Raw genomic sequence first — 26,631 nt, forward strand, 5'->3', positions numbered from 1 at the left:
GGCTGCAGTGTAACACAGAGCACGAGGTCGTGCCTTGGGCCAACTACTGCTGCCAACAGCAGCGCCAACACCGTGCAGCAGTGAATCTCTTCGAAGAGGCTGCGGTGCTGCTGAGCACTTTGTGCCCCACACACAGCGAGCGACAAACATGTCCCACGGCTCACAGACCCCAATATAGCTGGTTTAGCTTTAAACACGGTGTCGGGATCAGAAATGCAATGCAGGAGCAAGGACACGCGGTGCTGCACCCAGTGCAACCCCGGGTCCCTCTCTGCACACCCGGGCACCCAGCGTAGAGCAGCCACCCCCATCAGACAAAAATAAAGTGAAGAAAGCTGAAAAGCAGCACGGCTCCCAGGCAGCTCACGTGCCCTGGCTCATTTAAATACGGAATCACCTCCTCGAGATGTTTCTCTCCACCTGACTGCCCGTAAAGCTAGACCAGGGCTGAAGTGCAGAGCAGAAGCCTGCGTTCGTCCGCTGAACGTTTCCCAGCTTTAATTCGTGGCACACCGCAGGGCACACGAAGATGTGGACCGCAAAGAAAGAAATGCAAACTCTGTCAGAACTTAGGAAACTAAAGGCAGATCCTGAGAGTCTCAGCTGAGCTCCATAACGGTTAGCCCTTCTGCATTTGACCATCTGGTACACCTCAGGATGTGCAGCAATTTAAATCCTGCCTATTAGAATTTCAATCCTGCCTATTTTCCTCTTTCTCACAGAAGAGAGATCGGATTTTCCATCACTGGAAAGAGATGACCCTAACTCAGGGAGGGAAGACTCAACTTTACAATGCCAAGCATCCCTCTTGCGTACATCTATTTATTCTCCTTTCAAGCCCAAGATGTTTGTGGCCAAGCAAAAACAATGTGAGCCCATTCTACATGCGGTTAAAGCCTGCAGCCTGCTGTTTTAAAACACAGAAATAAACATACATACATGTTCATTTGTATCTGTATATGTGTATAGCCTGTGTTAATAATTGGAACAGCTTTTAATAAATCACCGCTATTTGATTTCTTTTTACAGTAAGTCTTGTTTAGAAGTAATTTCCCAAATGTGCAAGCCATTAACAAAATATGTGGGAAATACAAGTCTGAACGGCAGACTAAAGTTGTTGGCTAAATAAGACTTAAGCCTGTTTAGCATTAATACTAAAAGATCCTCTCTCACTCTAAAATGTGACCTACTATTTGCTCTATTAGCCCTAACTCAACCGTTCATTTAATCTGCACTAAAACCAGGAAATTGGGAATGAATACAGACAATTTAGAAGTCAAGCAAAGACAGAGCTTCTTTGGCACTGTCCCACACAACATCCTTGTCTCTAAATCGGAGAGACGTGGATCTGACCACTCGGTGGGTAAGGAACTGGCTGCACGGTCGCACTCAAAGGGTTGTGGTCAGCAGCTCAGTGCCCAGGTGGAGATCAGGGACCAGTGGTGTTCCTCAGGGGTCTGTACTGGGACTGGCACTGTTTAACACCTCTGTTGGTGACACGGACAGTGGGATCAGGTGCCCCCCCAAGCAAGTTTGCTTACACCAAGCTGTGTGGTGCGGTCGACAGGCTGGAGGGAAGGGATGGCATCCAGAGGGACCTGGGCAGGCCTGAGAGGTGGGCCTGTGCGAGCCTCGTGAGGTTCAACAAGGCCAAGTGCAAGGTCCTGCAGCTGGGTCGGGGCAATCCCAAGCACAAATCCAGGCTGGGTGGAGAACGGATGGAGAGCAGCCCTGAGGAGAAGGGCCTGGGAGTGCTGGCTGACGAGAAGCTCAACACGAGCCAGCAATGTGCGCTTGCAGCCCAGAAAGCCAACCGTGTCCTGAGCTGCACCAACACAGCGTGGGCAGCAGGGCAGGGAGGGGATTGTCCCCCTCTGCTCTGCTCTCGTCAGACCCCGCCTGGAGCCTGCGTTCAGCTCTGGGGCCCAGCACAAGGACAGGGATGTATCAGAGCGACTCCAGAGGAGGCCACGAGGATGATCAGAGGCTGCAGCCCCTCTGCTGTGGAGCCATGCTGAGGGAGCTGGGGGTGTTCAGCCTGGAGAAGAGAAGGCTCCGGGGAGACCCCACTTTGGGCAGCCTGGGCTGGTGGGAGATGTCCCTGCCCATGGCAGGGGGTGGCACTGGGTGCACTTTGAGGTCCCTTCCAACCCAAACCATGCTGGGATTCTCTGATTCTAGGAACTTACCGGTCCTCAGTTCCTGCAAAGTGCCATCCCACTGTACCCTGAACCTTCCCTACATTCCCACAGCACAACAAGCACGTGCTTCTCATTCCAAGCACCCAAAACTACATCTAAGCCCATTGTAACAATGTACGTGGAAGTTTTCTTCCCTTGTAATGTTTTTGGTGAAAGCAACACTAGAAAAGGCAGGAAGATTTTCCTTTCTTACTCTCATCAAAACCTTTTCCCACAGAGCTCTGTCTAACAGCACTGCCCACAGCACCGGTACTGGAAACAAGGGCTTTATAATGGAAACGGTGATGTAACCGTGAGCAGCACCAGGCTGCAGGAGAACACTGCCATGCTTCTGGAAAGAAAGTGTGTTTAAAACTTCACAGGCTCTGTCAGCATCACAAAAGGCACACTGTACTGCTGCATACCCTCAAAAAAAAGAAAAAAATCAATTAAGTAAGGTTCAGCACACTGGCAACAAACTACTGTCTCACCTGCCTTTGGACAGCCCGTGGGCCCATCACTGTCAGGGCTGTGTCCATCTCCATGCTGACAAAGAAGTAGAAGGGGAAGAAAAACCATCTATGCTAAGTTAAAATCTAGTTTTGTGATCACGAAAAGAAGGAGGGAACAAAACCAGAGTGAGTAGAAGGAAGTGCAGGAAGGTTACTCTCACCACCTGTCCATTGTATGCTCAGTTATTCTTTGCCTATAATTAATACCCACTTCTCCAAACCAGTGAATCACATCCCCATCCTCATTTCTATGTCGTTACCAAACGAACCCTCGACTGGAGAAGGCTGATAGCTTCAGTGAACACAAGCCAACGAATTGAACATAAAATTTGGAAATTAAGACAGTCAGTAAGTGCAGTACTCCGGGCACACAGGAGACAAACCCAGATGTGGTGAAGATACAACTGCAATTTTCCTAAATCGGTAGAAGAACACTGGAAAGAAAACTTGGCCTTAGTGAACATCAGAAAGTTATAACCCCATGTTAACAGCCCTGATGAGGACTGCTGTTACAAGGACAGAGATCTCCAGGAAATTAGCACAGGGTTAAGTCGTCTTATTAAAACTGTACTTACATCTAAAGCACTCTGTGCTGTTTAAGATTTTTATGAGCAAGGGCCAGGAGACCTCACCTGATTGGAAGTGCGCTGTAATAGCCTCTGATTTACACTGTGTTTGCACAGTGTGTACAACAGACCATAAAACAAAATAATAAAAGCAGGTAACGGGAAAGAGCTGATGTGGCAAAAAATAAGACCCCGAGAAAACCAAGCAAAACAAGAAGAGGAAAAAAGGGATGTTTTAAAGAAACTATTTGCATGCCCAGTTCTGAAATTATAACTCCCAACTTCCCTATCACTTCGCTGCGTGCGCTGCGGATGGAAAAAAGCAAGGGAGAAAAACAGGGCCACGTCGCCTCTTCTGAAGGGGAAACTCCACCATCATGAAAAGCTAATAAAAAGAACGAAACATGAAAGCAACAGGCAAGACTGAGAAGGCAGGGAATGAAAAGAAATAATATCGATTCAAGTGCTTCATTTTTTATTCATGGATATTCTTTCCAGTGGATATCCTAGAAGCATGTTATGCTTAACAGGTGCCATCGCTGTGCAAATGTTTTCTAAAATAATGACTGATTAATTCTGAAGTACACACAAAAAAACAATCCTCTATCAAGTCATAAACGGCCTCAGTCTCCCCCCGGGAGCCTGCACAGAAGGACGCATGTGAAAACCAGCAGAAATATCTGCAAGTCCCATAGAAAAAGGTCATCACAGGACACAGACGTATGCAGAATTCAAGAACCGAAGTGACACGTGGGCCACGTAGAACAAAAAGAAACCTCATCCCCAGTGAGAGCCCTTTGACGCTGACGCAATTCAATCGGAGCTAGGTGCTACGGAGGCTGAAGCGTTCTGCTGTTTTAAATTGCAAAGCAAATTAAAACGTTTTCGTTTGATAAGCCTGGTTAACTGGCTTATCAGCGATCCCTGGCTTCTCAGAGAAGTCATATTTATTATTAACTACCCTTCAAAGAAGAAGAAGAAAAGGAGAAGTGCATTCTGTGTCCTCCAAGGGCAATGGAGAGCGTGGTCCAAAGCTGTTGGAGGACCTTCACCCAACAGCAGGTGCTGTCCCCAGCAGTTCCTCCCACCCGGTCCAGACACCTGAAGTTGCAGGGAACCCTACCACAGCTTTAACTGAAGAACCGCTATATAGAATCAAACTGTATTGAGGAAATTGTTTGATTCATTCGAAGTTGAAAACAAATCCAAAGCAAGTCTTGAAATATTGTTTTAGTGACAGAGCTTTTTTATTTTACTCTCTTATACAAAATGTCCGTTAAAAATGTGAGCTTTCTCCCTTCGGATCTAAAAATCTGAAGTTAAAAAATAGGACAAGCTTCTCTTCAGATAAAATGCTGTGTTTTGTTTGATTAAAACGATGGTTAAAAGAGAACCAATGTTCGATAATCCAAATGATCGAGGGAAATAAATAAATAAAGTCAGTCAGATGCACAAGCCCTGATCAGTGCCTTATGAAGAGAGCCCCGAGTTGCTTCCTACCTCTCCCCCTTCCTCCTTCTGCATCTGGCTTAAATGCTTTCAACATCTGCGTTTTGAACACTTCTTCCCAACTCAGACTGTTTCCCATACGTTAGCCATAAAGCCGCGATTCGGCTAGCAGATTAAGGCCCATTGCTGAAACCATAAATTTTAAGCCTTAATTAAGATGCAAACCCAGGCCTCTTCCCATTCCTCTTGCATCATTTGCTCTCCTCCTTCGGCAGCCTCCCCGGCGGAGGATTTCATTTGTGGATGTCGCACGCCGTAATCCCATTAGCAGCCTGTCTCCCGCGCCCCCTGCCATTGGGTGGCTTTTCTTTTGAGATAAAAACGGCTTCAAACGCTGCCTGGCAACAATTACAGCAATCACATCCAGATGGGGCTGAAAACGCTATTTAATCTACTGCGGTTTTGTTAATATCAAGCGTTCAGATGAATATTAAGGGGAGGGAAAAAAACGTGAGAGCCCTGGAAGGACGTAAGGCACTCGATACCCGTTTCCTTTATTTACTGAGCAAACGTGCGAGGAAGCACATGCTCTCCTCCTGCGAGCCAAAGAGGCACGTGAGAGGGTCACACGGACTGGGAAAGAAAACTGTGCAGAAGTCACTCCCTTCCTGCTCCTCGGTCTCGTATGCAGCACAGGATGCTGGTAATGAGATGGGAAGGCACAGACCCGAAGAAGTTTCCCTTCTGCTCCTCTCGGTGGTGTCGTCTTCTGTGGTTGCAGCCTTCAGAGCCGAAGGGAACCAGGAAAGGGCTTGTCCAGGAGTCTTCCAAGTGGTGCTGTGAAACCCCAAAGGGTACTGGAGAGAGGCACTGGGATGGGATCGGCTGCTGTCTTTCAGAAACCTGTCCTTCAGCTGCCACAGTGAGGCTCCTTCTCCAGCTCAGCCTCGAAGGACTGGCCAAAGCACACACGAATAATAGGTCCGTTACAGCCAGCCCTACAACAAACCCGTGCTGGTGAGCACAAGTCATCTCTTCGCTTCTCCTCCTCCGTCACCAGCCTCAGACGCACAGTGGAAGGCTGCGAAGTAGGCTTCAGCTGATCCCAAACCACATCTGTTTCAACTCGCGTGCAGCCCTTCGCAGACCGGCCGGTATCTTGCCAGAAGCTCATGTCAGATTACCATTTATTGGCTCTGGTGGCGGTGAGAAATCCCAAGTTTTAAATCACCAACGTAACCCTCACCTTCGAAAGCTAACTCAAACCAGTTTTAAGACTTCCTTCTTATGACTAATTTCCTTTATCCAGGCATCTGTTAGATCTAGGAAAGAAGGCACAGCAAGCTTTGGTTTTCAAGCCTGCTTTTACCCAAGGTAGACCCTTGAAAGACCACAAAGGTTCTTCGCAACCTGCACACCTAAATATATTCATGCATTGCCGGGGCGACTTGTGCATATTCGAAGCTTGTAGCCTGTTGGTTTCAACGGTTTACATCGAGAGCAAGGTGCACACGGGCTCAGAACAACCCCATTTTCCACTTCACTTAAAAGGATTCAAGATGACGTACCAGGGGAGGAAACACTGGCGTTGATTTGTGTCGTAGCGCTGAACGGATGATAAAATCGAAATGATTTCAGCCGAAATCTTGACTGTCAAATATTCCTCACTCTTTCTACATTTCAGCCGTACTCTGCAGGAAGGTTGCTGTAAAGTGAGCCTTTTATTTGCTTAGCAGGCAGGTAAAACACATACTAATTGGTCACACATAATATCTACTCAAACTCGTTATCACAGCAGAGAAAACGATTTGGTTCTAATGTTCAAAGCAAACACGTTTTCAGCTGTTTCTCCTACCAAGGTTGCACTATGGTAAGCGAAGGCAGAGCAAGTTCCCAACGTCTCTATCACCAAACATTTTAATTACTTAAATAAAGTCGCCTGAAGCAGACTGGGCATGAAATGTAACAGACTTTTTGTTTACAGATCAAATTTATAAAACGAATGAAGTTATCTAAAGTTAACAACTCAATTATTGTTGTCACCATTCCAGATTGGGAAATTCGTAGAGTTATCCTTCCCTGTCTTAACCACGTTCCTGGCTTTCTAAGCTGAGAAAGTGAGGAGTTTAGAAATACCTATTGAATTGGAAGAACTAGCTACTGAATTCATTAAATGAAATGAAAATCAAGACAATGCTCTTCCTGAATTCAAAAGAAAGATTTCTGACAAATTTTGCTTGGTTCTCACGAAATTTGGTTCAAATCTTCTAACCAGCAAATTCCAACAGGTTACAGATGTTCGTGGTGGGAGGGAAGCCCCATGTTGCTCGGATCAGGGGTAGGGAATTTAGTTTGAAGACTTCATTGAAATAAACCTGAAATTTAGCCGCAAACATATTTGTAAGCAATATTTTTTGCCCTTCATTACATTTACGTATTTCTAATCCAGTTGAACTTCAATGTTTCGATCCATGCAACTCCAGAGAGCTTCCCCCACACGCACATTCATCCTAGAACGACTCTGTGCCAGACCTGAATTTACAGTTAGTGTTTACGCCTCATCTCCCCAGCAGAGGACCTACAGTCTGCTCTCCTGGCCTGATCCTGGACAAGACTCGCTCCTGCATCACCACACCAGCAGGATGCTCGCACAGCAGCGTGAAGGCACCAGCAGTGGCTGCTTCCACACCTCGTTTCGTTTCCAGTCCAACAGCAGGGCGGTGAAGCCCGCAGCAGGGCTGCTTGACCACGTGCCGGGCACCCAGAGCAGGATGAGATGCACGGAGAGGTTGCTGCTGGAGCCTTCATCGCAGAAATCTCTTTTTAAAAATGTCTGTGTCCAGCAAATCTAGGCCTCTGTTTGCAAAACATACGAACCAAACACGAGATCGTGTGCTTTGTGTGCAAACATCAGGATGAAAGGAGGCAGAGATGGTCAGATAGGGCTGTGTAAATGGCTGCAGCAGCTTTCGGCGTGTGCGTAGAAGTGAGGGGGAACGTGCCAGAGGCTTGCAGACAGCCAAGGCAGGTTTGGTTCGAGGAGACAGGGTAACAGCACTGGAACAGAGAAACCCGAACTGGTTTAATTGGGTCCTTCTCCTTATAAAATAGTTATAAAAAGAAACATGAGATTACAGGACCAGCTGAAACTGGAGTGCTAATAAAACACAGGAAAACATTGATCTCCATATGAGTCATTTACTGAACGTGGACAGAGCACTGGGCCTGGAGGGCTAAAATGCCTTTAAAAAAAAGTACGGCACCTTAAGAAATTCGAGCACAACAACTGGAGAGAACCCACAGGCTGCGGTGACCACAGGTTTGCTGGAAACGTGAAGGTAGAAGACACCAAAGCTTTTTCTGCCAAAACACCAGGCTTACTATTTCAAACCGTTTTTCACAACCTGCTGAAATAACTTGGGCAATACCGTGCCATTTCAAAACACTCAGGAAACGTAAGGAGTTCAGAGAAAAGCTCAGAAGCATATACGATTTTTTTTTCCACGTGAATGACTGTGCAACTGAGGTCTCCTTAAACTTAAGCATCACCAACAGGTCAGCCAGCAGCACGGAAAGCCAAAAAGCAAAACAAGAACACGGGAGAAGATGGAATTTACAACAGATCCTGGCAGATCTCAGCCTCACAAAAAAAAGAAAAAAAAAGAAAAAAAAAGAAAAGAAAATGAGAGAGAGAGAAGATACTTTCTGCAGAATTTTGTAAATACGGGCTGGTGTTGCATGCGGTTGCAAAAAACTGCTCTGCCTCATGAGCTCCTATGTATGCACCCCAAGTTACAAACGCGTGCAAGTTTTTTGCCAGATACAGTCAGACGTTTTCCTTCAGCTCCACAGCTGCTAAAAAGTATTATCACATCCATACTCTATTATGTCCAAACTTTCCTGGCTTTTGAAATGATCCATGCTTCCTATTTAAAGCTTGAGCTGGAGTGGATGTTTAAGTCATTTCACAAAGAGTTTGGTTATGCATCTCCCTTTATGAAACATTTAAATCATTTAGCTAAGAAGCTGTGTCTTTTTAGCCCAAGAAGCTACTCCAGCAGCAGTTAAGTAAATAACACGAAACAAAAACAGGGAAAGGAACCAAAGCGTCCTGTAACTAACACAGACGAGGGTTTGGGTTTGTTTTCATAAAAGTTCAAACAGAAGAAGTTTTATGACTTGAAGTAAAATGAGTGCAGAATGGTTGAAAGAAGGAAGGTTTCCATTAAAGAGATCTGAGCTGGTTCGACAGTAATTTGAGCCCTGTATGAGCTCACTTCTTGCCGTGCCACAATCAGCAGCGGACCTCAGCAGTGAAGCAAAAATTTCAGAAAAACCTAAGAGCGAGCTGATGACAGCTGAGGGGGCAAGAGGCAACCCAGAGGCCAGCTCCAAAGTAACGACTAGCATTACACTGCAGCCTGCCACGGGAGACCATTTCCCACTTGTTTAAAGCTGCAAACGTAAACGGCACTCGAAAGGAAATTTTACTTGAATGGTGAACCAGGAAATGAAGAAGTGGGCTGGAAAAAATAATGGATTTTCCTGTGCCCCAAGGAGCAGCGCCGGGACGTTCCTGCCCTCAAGAGAGAATCCCACGTAACGGTCGCCAGGGCTCTCCGTCTGCAGGGAGTGGGATTTCAAGATGATGTTTCCTTTCCCTCCCTTTGCTGGCCATCACCAGGGGCTGCTCTCTGCTGCTACGAATGCCTCTTTGGGGCCTGGAGAAAGCTGTAGGGCAGCTCAGGACAGCTCAAATGCAGTAGACTTCAGTTCATTTAAGAGGCAAGAAGAGTCACTCCGGTTTAGGGAATCATCCTGCATCCGCACTTTTTAGTAGTCAGGTCTGATTCATAGCAAAGTAATAATTTTGACAGAGAAAAGAAGCGCCTAAAATGCTTTCTTGCTGCAGCGATGCCAACAAAAAAGCAGGGCTGGGAAACTCTGACAGCATCTGCAGCTTACTGGAACAGAGAAGTAGGCTCAAGCCAGCCAGACCAGCTCAGCTGCCTGGAGTTCAGCTGTGGCCATCAGCATTCGCGCTGCCAGAAGACAACCTGAGCATGAAGCCACCCATCCGGGCAGCAGGTGACATGGGGCCCTTAGAAAAAGGCCACCACAACCACAGGACATCACTGTCCCACCAAAGGATGGCTCCAGGAGAGGCAGCGTGCACTGGCTCACGCTGAGCAGATGTTTAGAGTGCCATCAAGCTGGGCAAAGGCTGGATTTAGCCTTCAGAAGCCAGGTCTCAACTCACGTTTCAACAGGGAGAGGGTGCTGCCATCGTGCCCTTCCCTTGTGCGCTGCGGGGTCGCGTCCAGGAATCTCCCTGAAGGTGACACAGCTCGCGTTGTAAACGCTTGGCCTTTGTAACTCCGGCTGCAGCACACGGTGCTCTGGAAGGGTGAGATGCTCTGGGACCAAAGCTGCTCTCACAACGCGTGGCTTCCTGACGGGGAGCTAACAAAATGATGTTTCATCACAGGCAACGCAGCCAGGGCCTAAATGCCAGGCTCCCCTTTGACAGCTTCACATTTCGTCTGCAGTCTCCACCTAACGAGAGTTAAACCCCATTTGCTGAGGCTGAAGATTAGAGATAAGAAGCAGGAGATTCAGGAACAAAAAGAGTAAACAAAGGCAACAGCAGCTCTTATTTCCTTCCTCATTAATTCCTCACTGCAACTGCACTCAGAGGAAACCACCTGACGGACAGACAGTCCTTACACCAGGTCAGCCGCTTCTACGGAGGGGGGCAGGCCAGCATCAGGCCCCAGAAAAATAAAATAAACATGAGCAGAACCAGGAAAACCTCGCACAAGGTGGGAGCAGGGCGGCTTGGTACCTCCCGGGGAACACAAGCTGCTGTCTGCTTCTGCTGCAGGCAGCCCAGCTCCAGCTCGGTGGCGTAAATCCTGACTTACCAGGCTTGAACAGGAATTTCCCTCTCCACGAAATTCTGCATGGGCAGCCACATCTTGCAGCGACTCAGGACAACGCTGGGCAGACCTTACAAGGGAAGTCAACACGAGTCCTAGCACAGATTTCATACGTTGTATGTACAGAGGCAGCTTTAAACACGGAACAGCTTGATAACAGCGACCCTTTAGGACAACAGTGCAAACACACACATGTAGGGAACCGCATAACCCGAGTCATCAAGATTTCTTGGCATATAGACACTTGCTGGCCATTTTTTTCAGCTCCACAGTGGGATGGAAATGGAAACTTCAGTATTTTTGATAACAGATAATAATGACTTAGGCGAGTGTCTCTAGTCCTTATTTACTACATGGGCAGGAGGCCAGACAGAACATTTAGTTAATTAAAGTTTTATTGAAAGTAGCAAGTAGCATGTTTCTGATATCCTTCTTTTTTTTTTTTTTCCCAGTAGAATATAGCCCTTAGCCTTCCTCTAATGTACTAATAAAAAAGAAAATTAAGAAAAATAAAAGCCTGTGCGACTCCTTGCAAGATCCAAATAAAAAAGCCACTGCTAAAATTAAAAAAATAATAATAATAATGCAGGAAAAATGGGCAGGAACCTTTCTTGTCTAGGTTGCTAAGGGGGAAAAGGTAAAATTTGGTGTAAAAGGCAGGAGGTAGGAAAAAAACAAGATCCTCATACTCCAGGCGTTGGCCAAATGTATCAATCCTCGTTGTATTTGTTTGTCATGTGTTACTCACCAGGCTTGTTCACGCCCTGGGAAGAATACCAGACAAAACAGATGGTTAGTGGCCAGCAGAGAGCACACAGCTACAAGACCTGCTCGGGTCTGCAGCCACCCCTCCTTAACAAGCACTTCCCAGTTAGCAAAGACTGATCCTGCGTGATGTGACAGGCCCACGACCCAAAGAAATTGCTTTACAATATGATCCCTGACTGCAAAACGCGCGGCCAATGTATTTTCCGTGGGCTCGCCGCGTTTCCTACTGGTGTGTTTAAGTTTCCATTTCACGCAAAAGCAAGCTCTGTTTTTTTCGGTGATACGACCCAGCTGCACGCCGAACCCGACTGCTAAGTCTTTCAACTCAAAGGCCTCGAGTTGGTTTACAAACACGTAACAGTTTGAAATAACAAGTTTCCTACCCGTTCTGCTTCTCAAGGCTTTGCAGCGCACGTGTCGCCGAATCACAGGAACCGCTCGCTCTGCTACAAAGGCTTCCAGAAGGCACCGAAAAAGGAGCATTAAATCTTTACAGCGGTAACAGGACGAGGGGGCAGAAATGCCTGGGTTTCCCCCCCCCCCCCCCGCCCCGTTCAGCCTCACTAAGTTTTCCTACGGTTCATTGGTCAGAAAGTTAGCAAGAATTAAAGCGTAGCCAGTATTTCCCATCGCAGCTGCCCACAAAATGACAGTTTAGATTGTGCTGGAGGAAATCAGCGCGGTTTTCTTGCGCGACAGCCTTTTAAAAAGGTAGCAACCATGTCGTACAGCAGCTAGACACAACGCAGGAAGAACCTAGAGTGCTGTTCTGTTAATGCTTTAGTTAAATCAGCAACACCAGGCTGCAAAAGGCAGGCTACAACAGCCACCACGGGGAATCCTAATGGAAAGGTAAGCAGCAAAAACATAAACAGAAAGAGAAACTGGTTCATAACCATGAAGCAAATAAAGAATCGGGTCAGGTAGTTAAGTTGAATGACTTTCTTAGGCCTCTCCTCTGAAATTTTGGCTGGTTACAGCCTAGTTTGTCAAGGTTTTGAAGCCTTCAAGATAGGAAGCTCCCCCAGATTTCCTGTAAGCTGGTGGCTGAGTCAAGAAAGGCTCCACCCAGGAGGGAAACCTGCCAGGGCTGGTTCCGGCACTGTGGGATGGGACGCGCGCACAGCAGCCTTTCGAAGCAGGTTAACACAAAAAAAAAAAAAAACACAATTCTGTTCGAAGAATTCGGATCAAGAGGAAACGAAGCAGCAGGGAACCAAAACAAAAGTCCAGACTGGAGGATCTGCAGGTGAACGGGATGACAGGAGGGATTCAGTTGTGCAGAGCAGGAGACTTCAAGCTTGTGATGCTGGTGTGAAGGACTCCTGCAAGCTTATCTCCCGCAGATCAGCCTGAAAGTTCACAGCTTCAGCTTGTAGCGAAAATGCATACAGTACAAACAGATACACCTCAAAGAATTATTATTATTTTTAAATTCTCTCACTTCCTTTTCTTTCTGGGCTTATGTAATAAGATAGTCCCATAATCTGACTCACCTTCTTACCCTGCCTGCGCTCCACCTGGAAGAAGGCGTCTTGCAAGATACCTCTGGCTTCTGTGGCAGATTTGAAACACATAAAAAGTCCAAACGATTTGAGCTTTAAGTACAAAGACCTCTTCTACAAAAAGCACAACAGCCTGCTGGGTGTGATTGAGCTGTACTGCCACCCTCTCTCTGCTCTCACTGAGCACTGCCCCAGTTACCTTCATCCACGTTTTCGCAAGAAGCACTTTTGGTCCTTTCACAAACTTTGGTGTCTGCCCGCTACGTAACTGACACCTGTACTCCAAAGCATCTTGCACTTAAAAAACCTGTAATAAATTGTCTTATGCTGGATAATGCAAAAGGTTCTCCTGCAGCAAGAGTAAATGCAGCCAGTCAGCGAAGGACAAGTCTTGTCACTGAAAGCCTTTCCTCCAGCTGCTGGCTGCTTTGCCTTTACTTCCTTGCTTCTTTTGTTCATGCCCGCAGCAGAAGCAGGCAGGGATCCAGCTGCAGCCCAGTATCACGCCGTTTGGCTCTGGAAACCACACCAGCACGCAGCTTTGCCCTCCGCTTTACGCCCTGCCTGTGAAAAGCAACGCGGGGAGTCTGGAGCGGGGCTGGGAGGAGAGAAAGCGTGGTGCCACCACCAGCACCAGCTGCAAGGCAGATTTTTTCCATACCGGTTTTTAGTGCGCCCGTACGTGCGCACCTTCGTTGGATGTCAGCCGAGGGCCGCCAGCTCTGAAGTTAGGATTTAAGCTGCTGAACAGCTGGCTCTGGATTAAAAGTTTTATGTTCCGAACAAAAATCACACAGGTGAAGGGGGAGAACTGCACAGTTAAATTAAAGCCTCCCATTAGAAGAGACTCAGCAGGCTTAAACCCAGCCTAGGCTTTAAATGCCCTGAATTGTTCCAAGCTTAAGCTTCCAGCCATTCGTTCTTCATTCAACAATTAGTTTCCAGAAATATTTTTAAATCGTTTCAAACAGCACCATGGTTCACTGCAGGACCTCCTGATTCCCCTAGCATGCCCTATCACTTATTTACCTTAGATTTTCAAATTAGCCAAGTGCTGATGAGTTCCCGTTCAAATGAGCCACAAGCACCGGAGCAAACAAGGCAGTTAAGGCAAAGGGAGCTGGTTCAGACAGCATCCAGCACAGAAAACATTTAACTGTCCAGAAAACTACAAAAAGTTTGCTTTGTTTCTTAATGACTACGTTTAGAAACAAGAAATGCTCGTTAGAAAGTCCCTAATTACTGCACAGAAACACCACGAAAAACTCCCCATCTCTTCGTTTCCATCAGTGATGCAAACACTAGGCACTGGCATGAACCACGGGCCTTCCAAATGCTTCTTTAGAAAAGGGGGAAAAAATCCCAAACCCTGTTACAGGACCACACTGCTCTCACACAACGCAGATACTGACACGCGCAGTGACTGCAGGAGTGCTACCACCCCTCCAGCAAGTGAGCACTGTGCTGAGATGAATCTTCTTTTGCATTAAAAACAAGCAAACAAACAAATAAAAAACAACACATTAAGGTCACGGCCCTTGTGATCCAAAGGACTTATCAAAACCCCCAAAAAACCACAATGTTTATCCTATGCGCAGTCCAAATCCTAATGAAATTTAACATTTGGCCGGGACAGAGGAAAAATTGCCATTTAATGCATCTGTAGCTGGTGGCATCCCATAAAACAATGCCAATCACTTGCCTTTGACTCAGCTACGTTTCCACATTTAGCACAGCCGCTTCGGGTGACTGACTCACACAAATTATCTATCTGGGAGATGAGTAAAGAAAATCTCCGGCATGATTCTGCTGCAGCTTTGCAAAATGAAGCGCTATTTGCCTGGTGCTCCTTATTTGAACTTCAATTATTTGGAAATTTGATTTGAATTCCCATTTGTCTTAAGGAATCTTCTCAGAAGCCACGAGCTTAATCAGGGTAACGTAAGAGGCACAGAACTGGCACGTACGGAAATGACCGCGGCCTAACCAGACCCTGTTTTCGCGAGGCAGCAGCTTTTTAGGCTGCCTACTTGCCTGAAGGCCTCCATGGGAAGAGGATTTCTATCTCAGGGTAGTGAGTTTCTGCCTGAAATACAAAGTTTAACGTGTTTATATTATCCGTTTGTTACGTTTCTGTTTGCAGCATCTCATCCTGTTTGTTTTCCTCTTGCTTCAAAGTCCTGAGTTAAAATTCTAGCCTTGCACTAATTAGTTATCGCTGGAGGCAAGACGATTCAGTCTTTGTTTCCTCATCAGTTAAAAAAAAAAACAACAAAAAACAAACAAAAAAAACAGGACAACAATAAATATTTATCTATTCAAATACATATTGGAACAATTTGTTTGCCCTGACACAGTTTGTTTCTCAAGGACACAACGATTCTATAAAATTCTAAGCGGGGATTACCTCGTTTAGTTACACTACACAAAATCAGAATAATTTTCTGTGAATGGCTTGTTGAGCTTTCACCTCCTCTTCTTTTGGAAGGAAACCGTATCTTACAACACATCTCTAAGCCGCCCATTTTGCAAACCATGGTACTCCAAGGTGAGTTTGAGGCATCTTAACTCTGAGAAGTTTTTAAGAAGAGAAATGATACACCAATTATATAAATCTTTATAATCCGAATGGCTGTATTAAAAAAAAAGCATTTTTCCAGTCCCCTTCCTGAAGGAAAATGCCCAGTAGGAATGGGAGTAGGCGCTCCTTCTTTCATTGCTTTTACAGTACTGAGCTTTCTCTGATATTCGGTGTTTTGTTGACCAGTATGTGTAATGTGGTGCTTTCTAAATCCAGCTCAACTTCATGGCACTCTAAACATCTTGGGTAGTAAATTAACTTCATCTGTAGCTGTTTTAGCAGTCAATTAATCAACTTCCCATTAGAAAGAAAAAATACCTTCGAATGAAGTGTGATTCTGTAGATAAAATAAAGATGAATCTTAAGTCTGGTGGACTATCAGATCTGAGCAGGGAATCACTCGAGGCTTCTGCACCATTAAAGGTTAAAAAAATATATATTAAATGAACTCACCACTGACTCAAACTTTAATATTTAATTCTACCAGTCTTTCTGTTACTAGCAATAAAGATATTAAGATCCACTGTTACAAACGGGAGGGAGGCGTTGGAACGACCCCTCAGAGCAGTTATTTAACAGAGCACCGTTTTATCAGAGCAATCTGTGTCCCATTCCATGGGACTCGCCATTAACTGGTTTTCAGTCGATACTGGCAGTAACAGGCTCTTCAGAAGCACGTGCTCCTCTACCCCGAAGTTCATGACTAAACCCTTGCCTTGCAGCGCACAGAACAGCTCCTTACAAACGCAGCCCTCCCCCTCATGCTACCAGACGATGGAAGTCAGAGGAATTAAGCACATAAACAAAGTCTTACTCTTATATAGAGAAACACAGAAAAGAAAAACAGCTTCAGCAGCTTGACTCTTTTTTTCTTGCATAATTCTGAGGGAGGTAAAAGCAGTTTCATTGAAAGCTGGTCCTGGGATGCTTCGGTAATGAAGAATTTCACGTGGGAGACACTAAGAGCTTAATTAGCACAGTATTCTAAAACTTAGGCATCCTTCTGGGTGGAGAGCTGAGGGCATCCCAAAGAGCTGCCCACAGGCCCAGCACCACAGAAATGGGAAGAAACAGAAGTTTCTGTGGCTGATGCTGCCTGCAGTCATGCTGTGCCATGCCAGCAGCAGCGCGATAGTTTTGAAGAAAGGAAGTGAAGAACTACTTGGCTGTAGGAAACCGTGGCAGTGGATTAAGAAGAGACCAGGCAGACACCTGAATTACACTCTGGACAGGAAAAGTTAGCTACGTATACCACTGTTAGAGCATCCAAGAAGTCTCCCAGGATTTAAAGAGCATCCAAGAAGTCTCCCAGGATTTAAATACTTTCCTCTCTTCTCAAGTTCTTCACCTAGGTCCTTTAAGAAGCTATCCCAGCCTCACTTACCACACTAATCTCTGACTCTGCCCCTAGAACTGACCCTTCTTCTTTGGGGGGTCTGCTAGAACATTTCGCAATAAAAGTGACATCCACTGCAGAAGTTTTCCAGTGAAAAGTACTGCTCTGGGGTTCTTGAAGTCCTATTTTCTTAGAAAAGTGGGCTTCTTTTATCTGCCTGTGCTCCTGTACAGGTGTATAGGCACTTATATGTCCTTGCAACAGCTTTTGGCTGATGCTGGCAAATGGATTACCTTTAACTAAAGGCGCACGTTGGATCTTGGATCTGTTAATCCTGTGAGTTCCCTGGATGCAGACAGCAGGTTGGAGAGATGTCTTTTTGGTACTTCTACAGAGAAAATAAGATCTTAAGTGGCTGGAAAGTATACGGATTCCTGTAAGGCAGCTCACAGAGTGAAAGTTATTCTTGTAACGCAAGGAGCATGAGTGAAAAATCACTTTTATGTAGATACATAAAAGATCTATCTAAAATTTGACGTTTCCGTAACGATCTGGCTGTCCAGCAAAGCAGCTGCATTCAGCGCAAAACTGATCGCAAAAGCAAGTATTTTTACTCCAGGTTTGCAAAAACACAATGTTAGCATCACAAAAAATGCCACACATCACTGTTTTGCATTTCCAATCACCATTCGCTCACTCTCTCCTCCCTATTTCAATCGTAAATTCCCCAGGGCAGAGAGAGTCTCTGGAAGTGGCAGGACGGTGCTAGGCAGGAAAGGCCCTCGGGCCCCTGGGAAACAAAACAATAGCCGGCACATTTATTTGCTAACTTGAGGTAGTAATTTTTCCTCGCGTCCTTGAGCAAGGAGATTTATTTTGCTTACTAGATTAAAAAAAATATATATCAAAGTCACTGAACATGCAGTAAATACGTGGATTTAAAGGGAACTTTGAAGGTATGGCACTTCAGCATGATTAGGAAAAGAACGCAGCACATAAAACAGCCACATAAAACTCCCTCTTTTCACTCAGTCACTAACCAAAGAGGAAACACAACAGGCTCACGAACTTGGATTTGATTTTTCTCGAAAGAGAGAATGCTTTGATAGAAGGACATCTGTAACGTGTTTCAGCCCCTTAAACTAAAAGGAAATGACTAGCATGGACATCCACAACTACAGTCCTCATGACAAGCTTCAAGGCTGGCTTTCTCGTTGCTGGAACCTCAGGGCCGGTTTTGTGCATCTTTTCGGCGTAATATGGCACCAGCCCAAGAGATGAATCCTTTCTGCTTTTCAGGGACATAACATTTCTTAAATCCTAAAGCTAGCTTTTTAAGTTATTTCCTGGGGAAAAAGAAAAAAAAAAGAATATGTTTGTATTTTATGGAAGAAGTTTATGACTTGTTCAGTCTCCTTGAACTTGAGAGGTGTCGTGGGTAAATGAAGAGCCATGGGCATGCCTAGGCTGTCTTTGGAGGGCTCCGCAGCTGCGGTAACAGAACTGTAAGGGCAGCCCCAGGCACTGCCAGGGCTTCTCTCCAGAATAAACAAAACTCCCCGTGCCTGGGCGTTTCTGGTCAGCGCGTCCTCGTGCAGCTTACTTTGACAAAAGGCACACCTGGAGGTACAATGCACGGCGCTCCGGTTTGCTCTCTGCGTTGCGCAGAAGTACTTCTGAGGCTTGGAAAGGCGGGGGGAGAGAGTTGGTTTACTTTTAGAAGCGCCAAAAATCACCGCCTCCCAGCCTCCCAAAAAAACGAAACCATCATGACCATTTGCCCACCCTTTCCTCCATTCGTTGAAGAGACCCAAACTTCACTACAGTTTTTTGCAAGAATACTTTCCGGGAGCAGCGGTGATGTCCGAGACATAGTGCAAGTAAAACCCCACGTGCTACAGCTCACATTACACCACGTATTACAGCTCTCATTACACGACATAGCTAATCTTCAAGGACATGTCACCTGGGAAAGCTCTAGGATGAAAAAAAAAAATCATAATATAATGCAGAGACTATAAGAACCCAATCAAACTCCTACATGTCATCTCCAAAAGTAACCACCCGGTGTCTCAGCAGCTTCAGGTGAAAACTGGCTTTCTTCCTCTGCCGACAGCCAAGCACCAAGCTGTGCATCTCCGGGGGAGCCCAGGAAGGGGAAGCCTCATCCGCTCTTCCGTGAAAGGCAGCGAGGAGCTCAGCTACCGCAGGAAATCTGAAGGACGCGCCGGCAGCACTCCGGGATGCCCAGCAGGTCATCTTTTTCCCTGGTGAAACCTATAAGGAAACTGAGGTAGCGGAGGCGCTTTTCATTTGAAAGAGCGGAGCGCTGCACGTGTGTAACGGGCTGCTCAGCAACTCGTCCTGCCCCTACGAAGAAAGTTTCCTTCGGCTCCAGCTAAACCCCTTGCTTTCCAGAGGTACCAAACAACAAAGTTTGTCTTCTGTGTCGTATTAACACGCAAAGCGACTCAAGGCCGTCCATTCCGATCCCCATCCCTAAGCACCCTGCACCTCACCCACCTGAGAGCGCAAACTCCAGCCTCTCTGAAACCTTTTTAGCCTGCTCAGCAGCACCCGGCACAGCCCCTGGCCTACATCAGGAGAGCATTTATGCACACACGAACGGTCTTGACCCACTTCTCGTCACACCGTCTGAAACGCTCAGAGCTGTGAACTCCATTTCATCATTAGCTCTAGAACAAAGGCCTGTGCATAGCCACGAGCCCTTATGAATGCCCATTCACTGCGCAGGCAAGGAACAACAAGAATCATTCTGTTGTTTCCCATCACCCTCCTCCTCTGGCCAGCCCACCAGGAGACCCACTGAATGCCAGCCCTGTAGGAACACCTTGGACTGGCAGTGCTGGGCTCCCCGTCCGAGCAGATGCCGCTGGGCTCCCGAGTCAGCTGGCACCAGCTGGCACAAGCACGGTGAACTGAGCGTCCTTCTGATACGGATGGGAGAAAACTCTCAGTATTCAAGTAAGAAAAGTAACTTAATATGAGCTTCCCTTCACACAATAACAAGCAGTTTCAGGACTCGGTTTCCCTCCCTAAAATACACTGTGCTGCAAAGCAGAGGACCACGGCATGGCAAACACGAGGGCATTTTCTCCCTCAGAAGCTTTTGTAGGTTTTAGCTCTCTACCTTACAGGTGACTTTAATTCCTGCGTGGAGGATAAAACCAAGACCCATCACAGAATATCCTGAGTTGGAAGAGACCCACGAGGACCACCGAGTCCAACTCCTGGCTCCACGTAAGATCGTTGTTGTCCATGCAAGAGCACGTTCCACGCTCGATCATCCTAAAGGCAGTTCTCCGTAGGATGCTTAATGCAGCTGTAAATGTGTCAGGCTGAGATTTGCTAGAGGACAGACCAGGGGTTTAACAGTTTATCCTGCAGGCACGCTGCCTGAAGTTTCAGTATAAACGTAAAATAAAGAAAGAAACCGATCTCGGCTGAAAGAAAGGAGTTTGTTCCGCTGTTCCTAACTTACTGCATCGCTCTTTGAAGGGCGTGTATCTGCACCAAAGGCAATCTTCTGGTTCCGTGCTGCCAGAGAGATTTTAAAAACGCAAGCAAATCCAGGAGGTTTGTTTGTAGAATAAATAACCTTTGCTTTATTTAGCCCTATCGCATCTGTACTCCCAGCTCTCACCATGAAGCTAGCAGCCCTGTCCCATCCAAGCAGGCTGATGACCTGCTAAAGGCTCAATTTTGGCTCAGCTGGAGTAGATCTATACCGGAATGCAAACTGCACCAAGCCCTGCTTTAGACCCAGGTTAAAAGAGTAATTACTGAGCTGAAAAGTGATTTAACAATATTAGGGAGACTTGGAAAGGCTGCTCTCTCGCCTGGGATTTTCCTGGCCTTCACTGCACAAAACATTCCGGTGTTGGCCCAAACACGGAAAGTAGACCCAAAACATGTTTTGAAATTAAACTGAAGGCCACAAGGGACTTTGCAGCTGGCACAGTCACCAAACAGCACCGCGACCAAGCGCCAGTTCAAACTTCAGCGCTCCCCCCCAGCGCCAGCATGCACAGAGGCAGCAGGCACCCTCCTGTGGTTTCTGGTCCTGCAGGAGGAGGAGGAGATGGCTCCGTTTGACCACGGCCTTCATTTCTCACAGATTGCTCCTTGTTTGTAGCACTTCTGCCACAGGAGGACCGTGCTGCTCCCCGCTGCCATGCGTGGCCCTTCACACTGAGTCCCTGAAGCGAAGAGCAGGAGGGTGAGCAGAGCAGCACGCGGGGAAGAGCGGCCACCCCTTGAGGAAGATCCTCCCAGAGCCTCCTCTCTCGGGCTGGGGATCCGCACTCGCACATTATCTGCTCCCCAAGGGGCTCACGGAGGGGCACCATGGTCCCATCAGCACCCTCCCGGCTCTGCAGAGCCTGTGCTTCCCTTCTGCCAGCACTCGCTCACCGGCAGCTGAAGGGCCTCCCCAGAGGTCCAGCCACAGACGTATCTGTGAAAGCAGCACCCACTAGGTGGAGGCAGGTGTAGAAAGGGGAAGAAAAAATGTTATTATCCTTCTCCCTCCCCTGTGTGTGCTGAACGTCTTAGCTTAAGGACTCACAACTACAAAAACCTCCCGTTTTCCATCGCCTAACAAAGGCCAGCAGGCGCATTGATGCTTGAAGAAGCAGCCGAGCACTAACCGCGCCTCAGCCAGGTTACCGGGCTGCTTTTCATAACCCTCTGCTCAGCCACTTTGGACCGTGCCTCTTCTCTTCGCTCCACGTGCTCTGTGCAGGCGGAAGGAAGCTCTTTCGTTTCAGCACCAGCCAGCGGTTCAAAAGACCCGAGTTCAAGCTCTTGCACCACCGCACATTTCCTGTGCAATCACAGAAAAGCCAGTTACTTTTTTGGCGCTTTTATTCTCCATCTGCAAAGGGAAGGAGTCTTCCCCGCAGTGCAAAGACACAACACCTTTCCGTTTCAGCATGGCTTTGAGAGGATTAATTCAACCAGAGAATGCACTCACAGAGATAAGTCTGACAAGAGCATTAAAGATGTGGAAAAAGGAAGATAAATTACCTGGGCAGGACTTCATTTCTGGCTTTCTTAGCAAATTTGCACCTCTGTGTTCAGGTTGCTGTGTGACCTTTCCACAGCCTAACCTTCATGTTGCCTTGTGTTAGAATTAAACATCAAAACCTCGACTTACACACTCTTTGGGTAAGTTTAAATAAAAATAATTAAATAAGTAAATAAATAAATAAATAAATAAATAAGTTAAAAGAGTTTCAGCCTCTTCGCAACATATTAAGCTTCAAACTATACTTCAGAACTTGCCAGGTCTGGCCAAACCCGAATAAACTTTTGACTAGTCACTAAGCTGAAGAAGCATTAAGCATAATGTTTGTGTGGTTTTTTTTCCCTCCAAAGTTAAGACTGTGTGTGGAACTTGTTCTTTTGGTGCTTGCTTTTTCCAAAAACATCAGAGCAGTATCAGCTGGGAATTGTGTCTGACATGCTCTTTTTGGGTACTTCGGAGATGCAAACAGATGGATCCAAAGTTGTACCATGCAAAAACGCCAGATATAAAAATGGTCCATCAAAGATTCTGGAAAGCTGAGCATGGACTCGCTCTCTTTAAAGCTACCACAGTGCCAGAACAGCCTCACCGTTGGCCAAATGTATTTAATATTGTCAACTGCATACAAAGGTAACAGTTCTGTTCAATAAAATCTTTTTTTAAAACTGTAATGAAGCCAAAGTTCTGTTAAGGCCAATTATTGGTTAAACATTTCCACTCTTCTTCCCACAGCTAATAAGCAAGAATGCTTGCTTATATCTTTACCAATTTTCTTCTGCTCCCACTTTAGATGATCTTTCTTTCTTTAATGCTGTTACACGACTGGTGTTTTGACGTTACTCAAAAACAGGTCTGCTTCTCAACACCACAAGCAAGGCACTATGTAAAAAGTTCAGTGAATTCCCCCTCACACCACCCCCTGATCTGCTCTCTCAGTCCATCTCAAGCCTGGCTGTTACACTAACACGACTCTCTCAAATAATCTGCTACTTCAGCAAGTGCACTGACCATAACCACGCACAAATCAGCTTGCAAAGAAGAGGCCTGTGCATGTGTGAGAAGCGAAAGGTCTCCAAACTGCAGCTGCCGTGCAGTTCTTCACTGACCTAGCTGTGCGGTGTTATTATAGGACAGTTCAACGCTGCTAATCCCCAAACCTTTAAGTGCTCAACTTGAGCCACAGAAACTTCTGACTTTTGAAGAGAAGTCCTGAAAGATCTCAAGACTGAAAAGAGAAGGAAGATCACAAACTGATATGGAGCAAAAAGGAGAAAGCAAGTTGGAGTGTGTTTAGAAGATCTGGTTAGAAGACTGTCTCACTTCTACCCCTTACCTTCAGGAAGCATGAGCATAACATTTTAATTAACAATACTTCAGTGCTGGATATAAAGTAGCAACATTACTCTCGGGCATTTTAGACCTTTAAAACACAAATGACACTTCACCTGCCAAAACCATCCCTGGCAAAACTCCACTGACATGAGTGGAACTACACCGACCATGAAACTGGCCCACAGTTGCTTTAAGACAATAATGGCTTTGTTTTAGGAGAAATAGGGTATCTGTGGTTGTTTTTAATAAAGCCTAGCAAACAATTGCTTATTGTTACTAAGCAAATATCACTGACAATAAGCAAGCAGCTATCATATTTGCAGTACACATTGTCTGTCCATTTATTGCTTAGGAAAACAACCGTCAATACAGGAAGAAGATTCTCAGTGTCCTGTTCAAATCACGAGGAGATTAAAGACTAACTGCTTCTCCAATTGCCCACAAGATCCACAAGTAATTATTTCCATTTTAACAATGTTCTTCCGCGCTCCTAATTCACTGCCAAGTCAACGAAAGTTAAACATCCCAGTTGGAGCGGCAGGATTTAGCGCACAAACCCACGTACCACAGTGCTGCCAGGGAGTTACTCGACAATACCCCCACCGCAATCCACATACAGCAACCACATTATGCTCATTCAAACGAGTTTTTTTTTCCTCATTTTGTTGCATTTTTGTCTGACTGTGCAGATTCTCAATGAAAAGCAAAAGTTCACGTGTTCCTGGCTCCTTCTCAAGCGTGCCCTGAACTTGCAGAACCGGACTCTGCTCCGACACCAAGGCACTGCCATACGCCAGTACTCCTTAAACTATTAAAGAAAATTAAACAGAAGGAGGAAACACGTACGTAAGTCACACAGACCTTCTATGTTGCATGCCTTGCCTGTGTGGATGCTCAAATTCTCCGAAAACACTTATCTGTGCAGTCAAGCTAACCAGTCGTGAAGCCTTTCAATCCAACATGTAGGGAAATGGAGACATTGGGACCGTCCAGGCAGTTCAGGGAAACTTTTGACAGAGCCGCAGTTAGAGAGGTGGAAGCACAGAGGGAGTTAGCCAGCCTCTGAGGCTTGCAGTTTTACTAAAAAGTGGGTATTTGTAGGGATACGACCACTCTGCACAGCCGAAGTTCAGCTGCGGCCGCTGCTCTGAGCTCACCTTTATCGGGGCAGGAGATAAAAGAAGCCATCCCGCCATCGCAAAGCGATGCGATTGTTTTTCCATCTCTTCACATCCAGCACCGCACACGGACACTCGGCCACCACAACCAACCCAGGGGAGAATAAAAAGTTACTCCGCCGAGCAAAACCCCTCCGCCAGCCCCAAAAGCGAGAGGAAAACCACCCAACACGGGCAAAAGCCATGCTCCAGAGCAGCCCGGACAGCGGGGCACCCTCAAATTTCACCCCCTCAAGTCTCCCATCCTAAAATGAGAGAAATCGGGCAGAGGGAGATGTCCCCCCCGGGTCCCCTCAGCCCCCTCAGGCACCCGGGGAGCTTCGGGGTGTGCCCTGAGGGGATCCGGGGTGCACCCTGAGGGGAAGTGGGGTGCACCCTGAAGGGATCCGGGGTGCTCCCTGAGGAGAAACGGGGTGCACCCTGAGGCAAATCGGAGTGCACCCTGCGGGGAACCGGGGTGCACCCTGCGGGGGGGATCTCCCCCGATCCCCGCCTTCACCCCGCCGCCCGGGCTGTCCCGCCCCGCCATCGCAGCGCCTTTGTGTGCGGGAGATCCCCGGCCACAAAAAAAAAACCTACCTCGGCGGGGGCTGCTCTCCCGGAGCTGCCGGGGAGAGAGCACCGGCAGGAGGAGAGAAGGACACCCGGAGGGAAGGAGGAGGGACACAGAGCCGGAGGGAAGGCGGCAGCTGCCCGCTCGGAGCCGGCCCGGCCTCGCCTGAGGGGAGCGGCGGGGCCGGGGGCGGGCCGGGGGCGGACCCGGCGCTGAGTCAGCGCCCAGGCGGCTCCTCCGGCCCCGAGCACGGAGCCGCCTTTGTTGTCGGGCTCCCTCGGGGCGAGGGGGAGACGAGGGGGAAAGCCTGAAAGAGTGAGGGGATAAAAGGGGGTGGCCCCCCGCCCCGGCATGAGGCTGCCCCTGGCCCCCCGCGCTGAGGGGGGAGAGGGGCCGGGCCCGCCATGGGCAGCAGCCGTGGTGGTTTTAGGGCACGTGCCAAGGTGGTGAGGTCCCTCAGTGGTCTCCTTCACCTGCAAGAGTGACTTCTTCCCTCAGGAGCCTCCAGCTGCGTTTTTTCAAGTTCCCTGTCTTCATTTCTTCTCCCTCTTCCTTGTCCCAAACCCCTAAAACTCAACCTTGTCCCCTGTGGATATTCCCACTAAATACGAATTAAGGTCCCCACTCCGTGTATGGACCCGTGCAAGCACAATTCACTGGCAGAAGAAAGGCCGAGCAATCACAGCAGTTAGTCTGAAATGGTGAGACGTGCCTCGAAATCTGTTTCATAGCAAGTAATAAACGATACAGGCATGACAGAATCTGGAACGTAACATAGCATGCGGAGACTTTGGGTATGAACCAAAAAAATGACCCTTGGGGATGAAATGTATGTTTATATATTGATGTACATACTTGGATTAAATCAATTTCTTTTGTATATTTATCACCAGGATTATTCTGAGTTTCTTCGGAGCAGATGACTCGCATCACGGCGAAGTGACAGAAGCATCTTGGATCGTCCCAGGGATGGAAAGCTTCTGGGCCCAACAGACTGGGGCTTGAGGAGCCAAGTAATGCTGAGCATTCAGCATAGTTTGGGCTCTGGAGAGTCCTCCAAAAGCCCCAGCCCCAAGAAGTCTCTGTAGGAAGGATATTGCGTGCTCAGCAGGTGGTGCTATTTCCACTGACTCTGTCCTAATAGTCCACTGCCCCAGCTTGTCCTGGGGAGTTAGTGGGTATGGAGAAATTTGTTTTCTGTGGGGAAAAGCTGGAATCCTGAGTGCTGGTATGTATTAAAAGTCTGCTCAGGTCTTTGTGTGTGGCTGTTCTTTCACTAGGAAAAAAAGGCAGCCGCAAAGTGCCTGTGTGAAACGTAGCAAATGGATGAAAACCAGAGTGTGGGTGGCCACTATCAGTTCTGGTTCAATCTAAGTCTGTTGCCAAGTGCCAACGTACGCAATCAGAGCTATGCTGTGGACGAATGAGATGTTATGAAATCCAACATGCTCCTCAAAAAGTCACTAGCAGCACCACAAGTTGGGACACCCATTTGTGCTGTCCACATTCGCAGCTTCAGCACTGATTATGACTTGCCTCATGCCCCAGGTGCATATTTCTTCACAGGACTGAAGATTGGTGTGAGATACATTTGTTCCTGTATGCAGAGCCCATGGACACTACACAGAGAAAAACCTCATAAAAATTGATTATTTTTTATTAAATGCAGTAAAATAATGTGC

The 26,631-nt window shown here is 47.1% G+C and overlaps 1 protein-coding gene across 5 annotated transcripts in view; it reads right to left on the reverse strand.

The window, feature by feature from the left end:
* FAM107B (family with sequence similarity 107 member B) overlaps positions 1-25,143 on the reverse strand; it is a 60,161-nt gene extending 35,018 nt beyond the window's left edge. The window contains exons 1-2 of one of the 5 annotated variants that reach the window (XM_080605951.1): positions 24,976-25,143; positions 17,130-17,224 (exon numbers count right to left, since the gene is read on the reverse strand). Coding sequence is in view for 2 of the 5 variants with exons in the window: in XM_080605947.1 (XP_080462073.1) it covers positions 11,798-11,897 (100 nt within the window). In the remaining 3 variants the exon portion in view is untranslated. Of the gene's footprint in view, positions 1-11,797; positions 11,943-17,129; positions 17,225-24,375; positions 24,930-24,975 lie in introns of those variants that run through there. The other 4 variants (XM_080605949.1, XM_080605950.1, XM_080605948.1 and 1 more) reach the window with 4 other exon arrangements.
* Between the last annotated feature and the right edge of the window lie 1,488 nt (positions 25,144-26,631).

Source organism: Anser brachyrhynchus, assembly GCF_964034855.1.
Source record: "Anser brachyrhynchus genome assembly, chromosome: 1".
In the NCBI taxonomy this organism is placed as follows: domain Eukaryota; kingdom Metazoa; phylum Chordata; class Aves; order Anseriformes; family Anatidae; genus Anser; species Anser brachyrhynchus.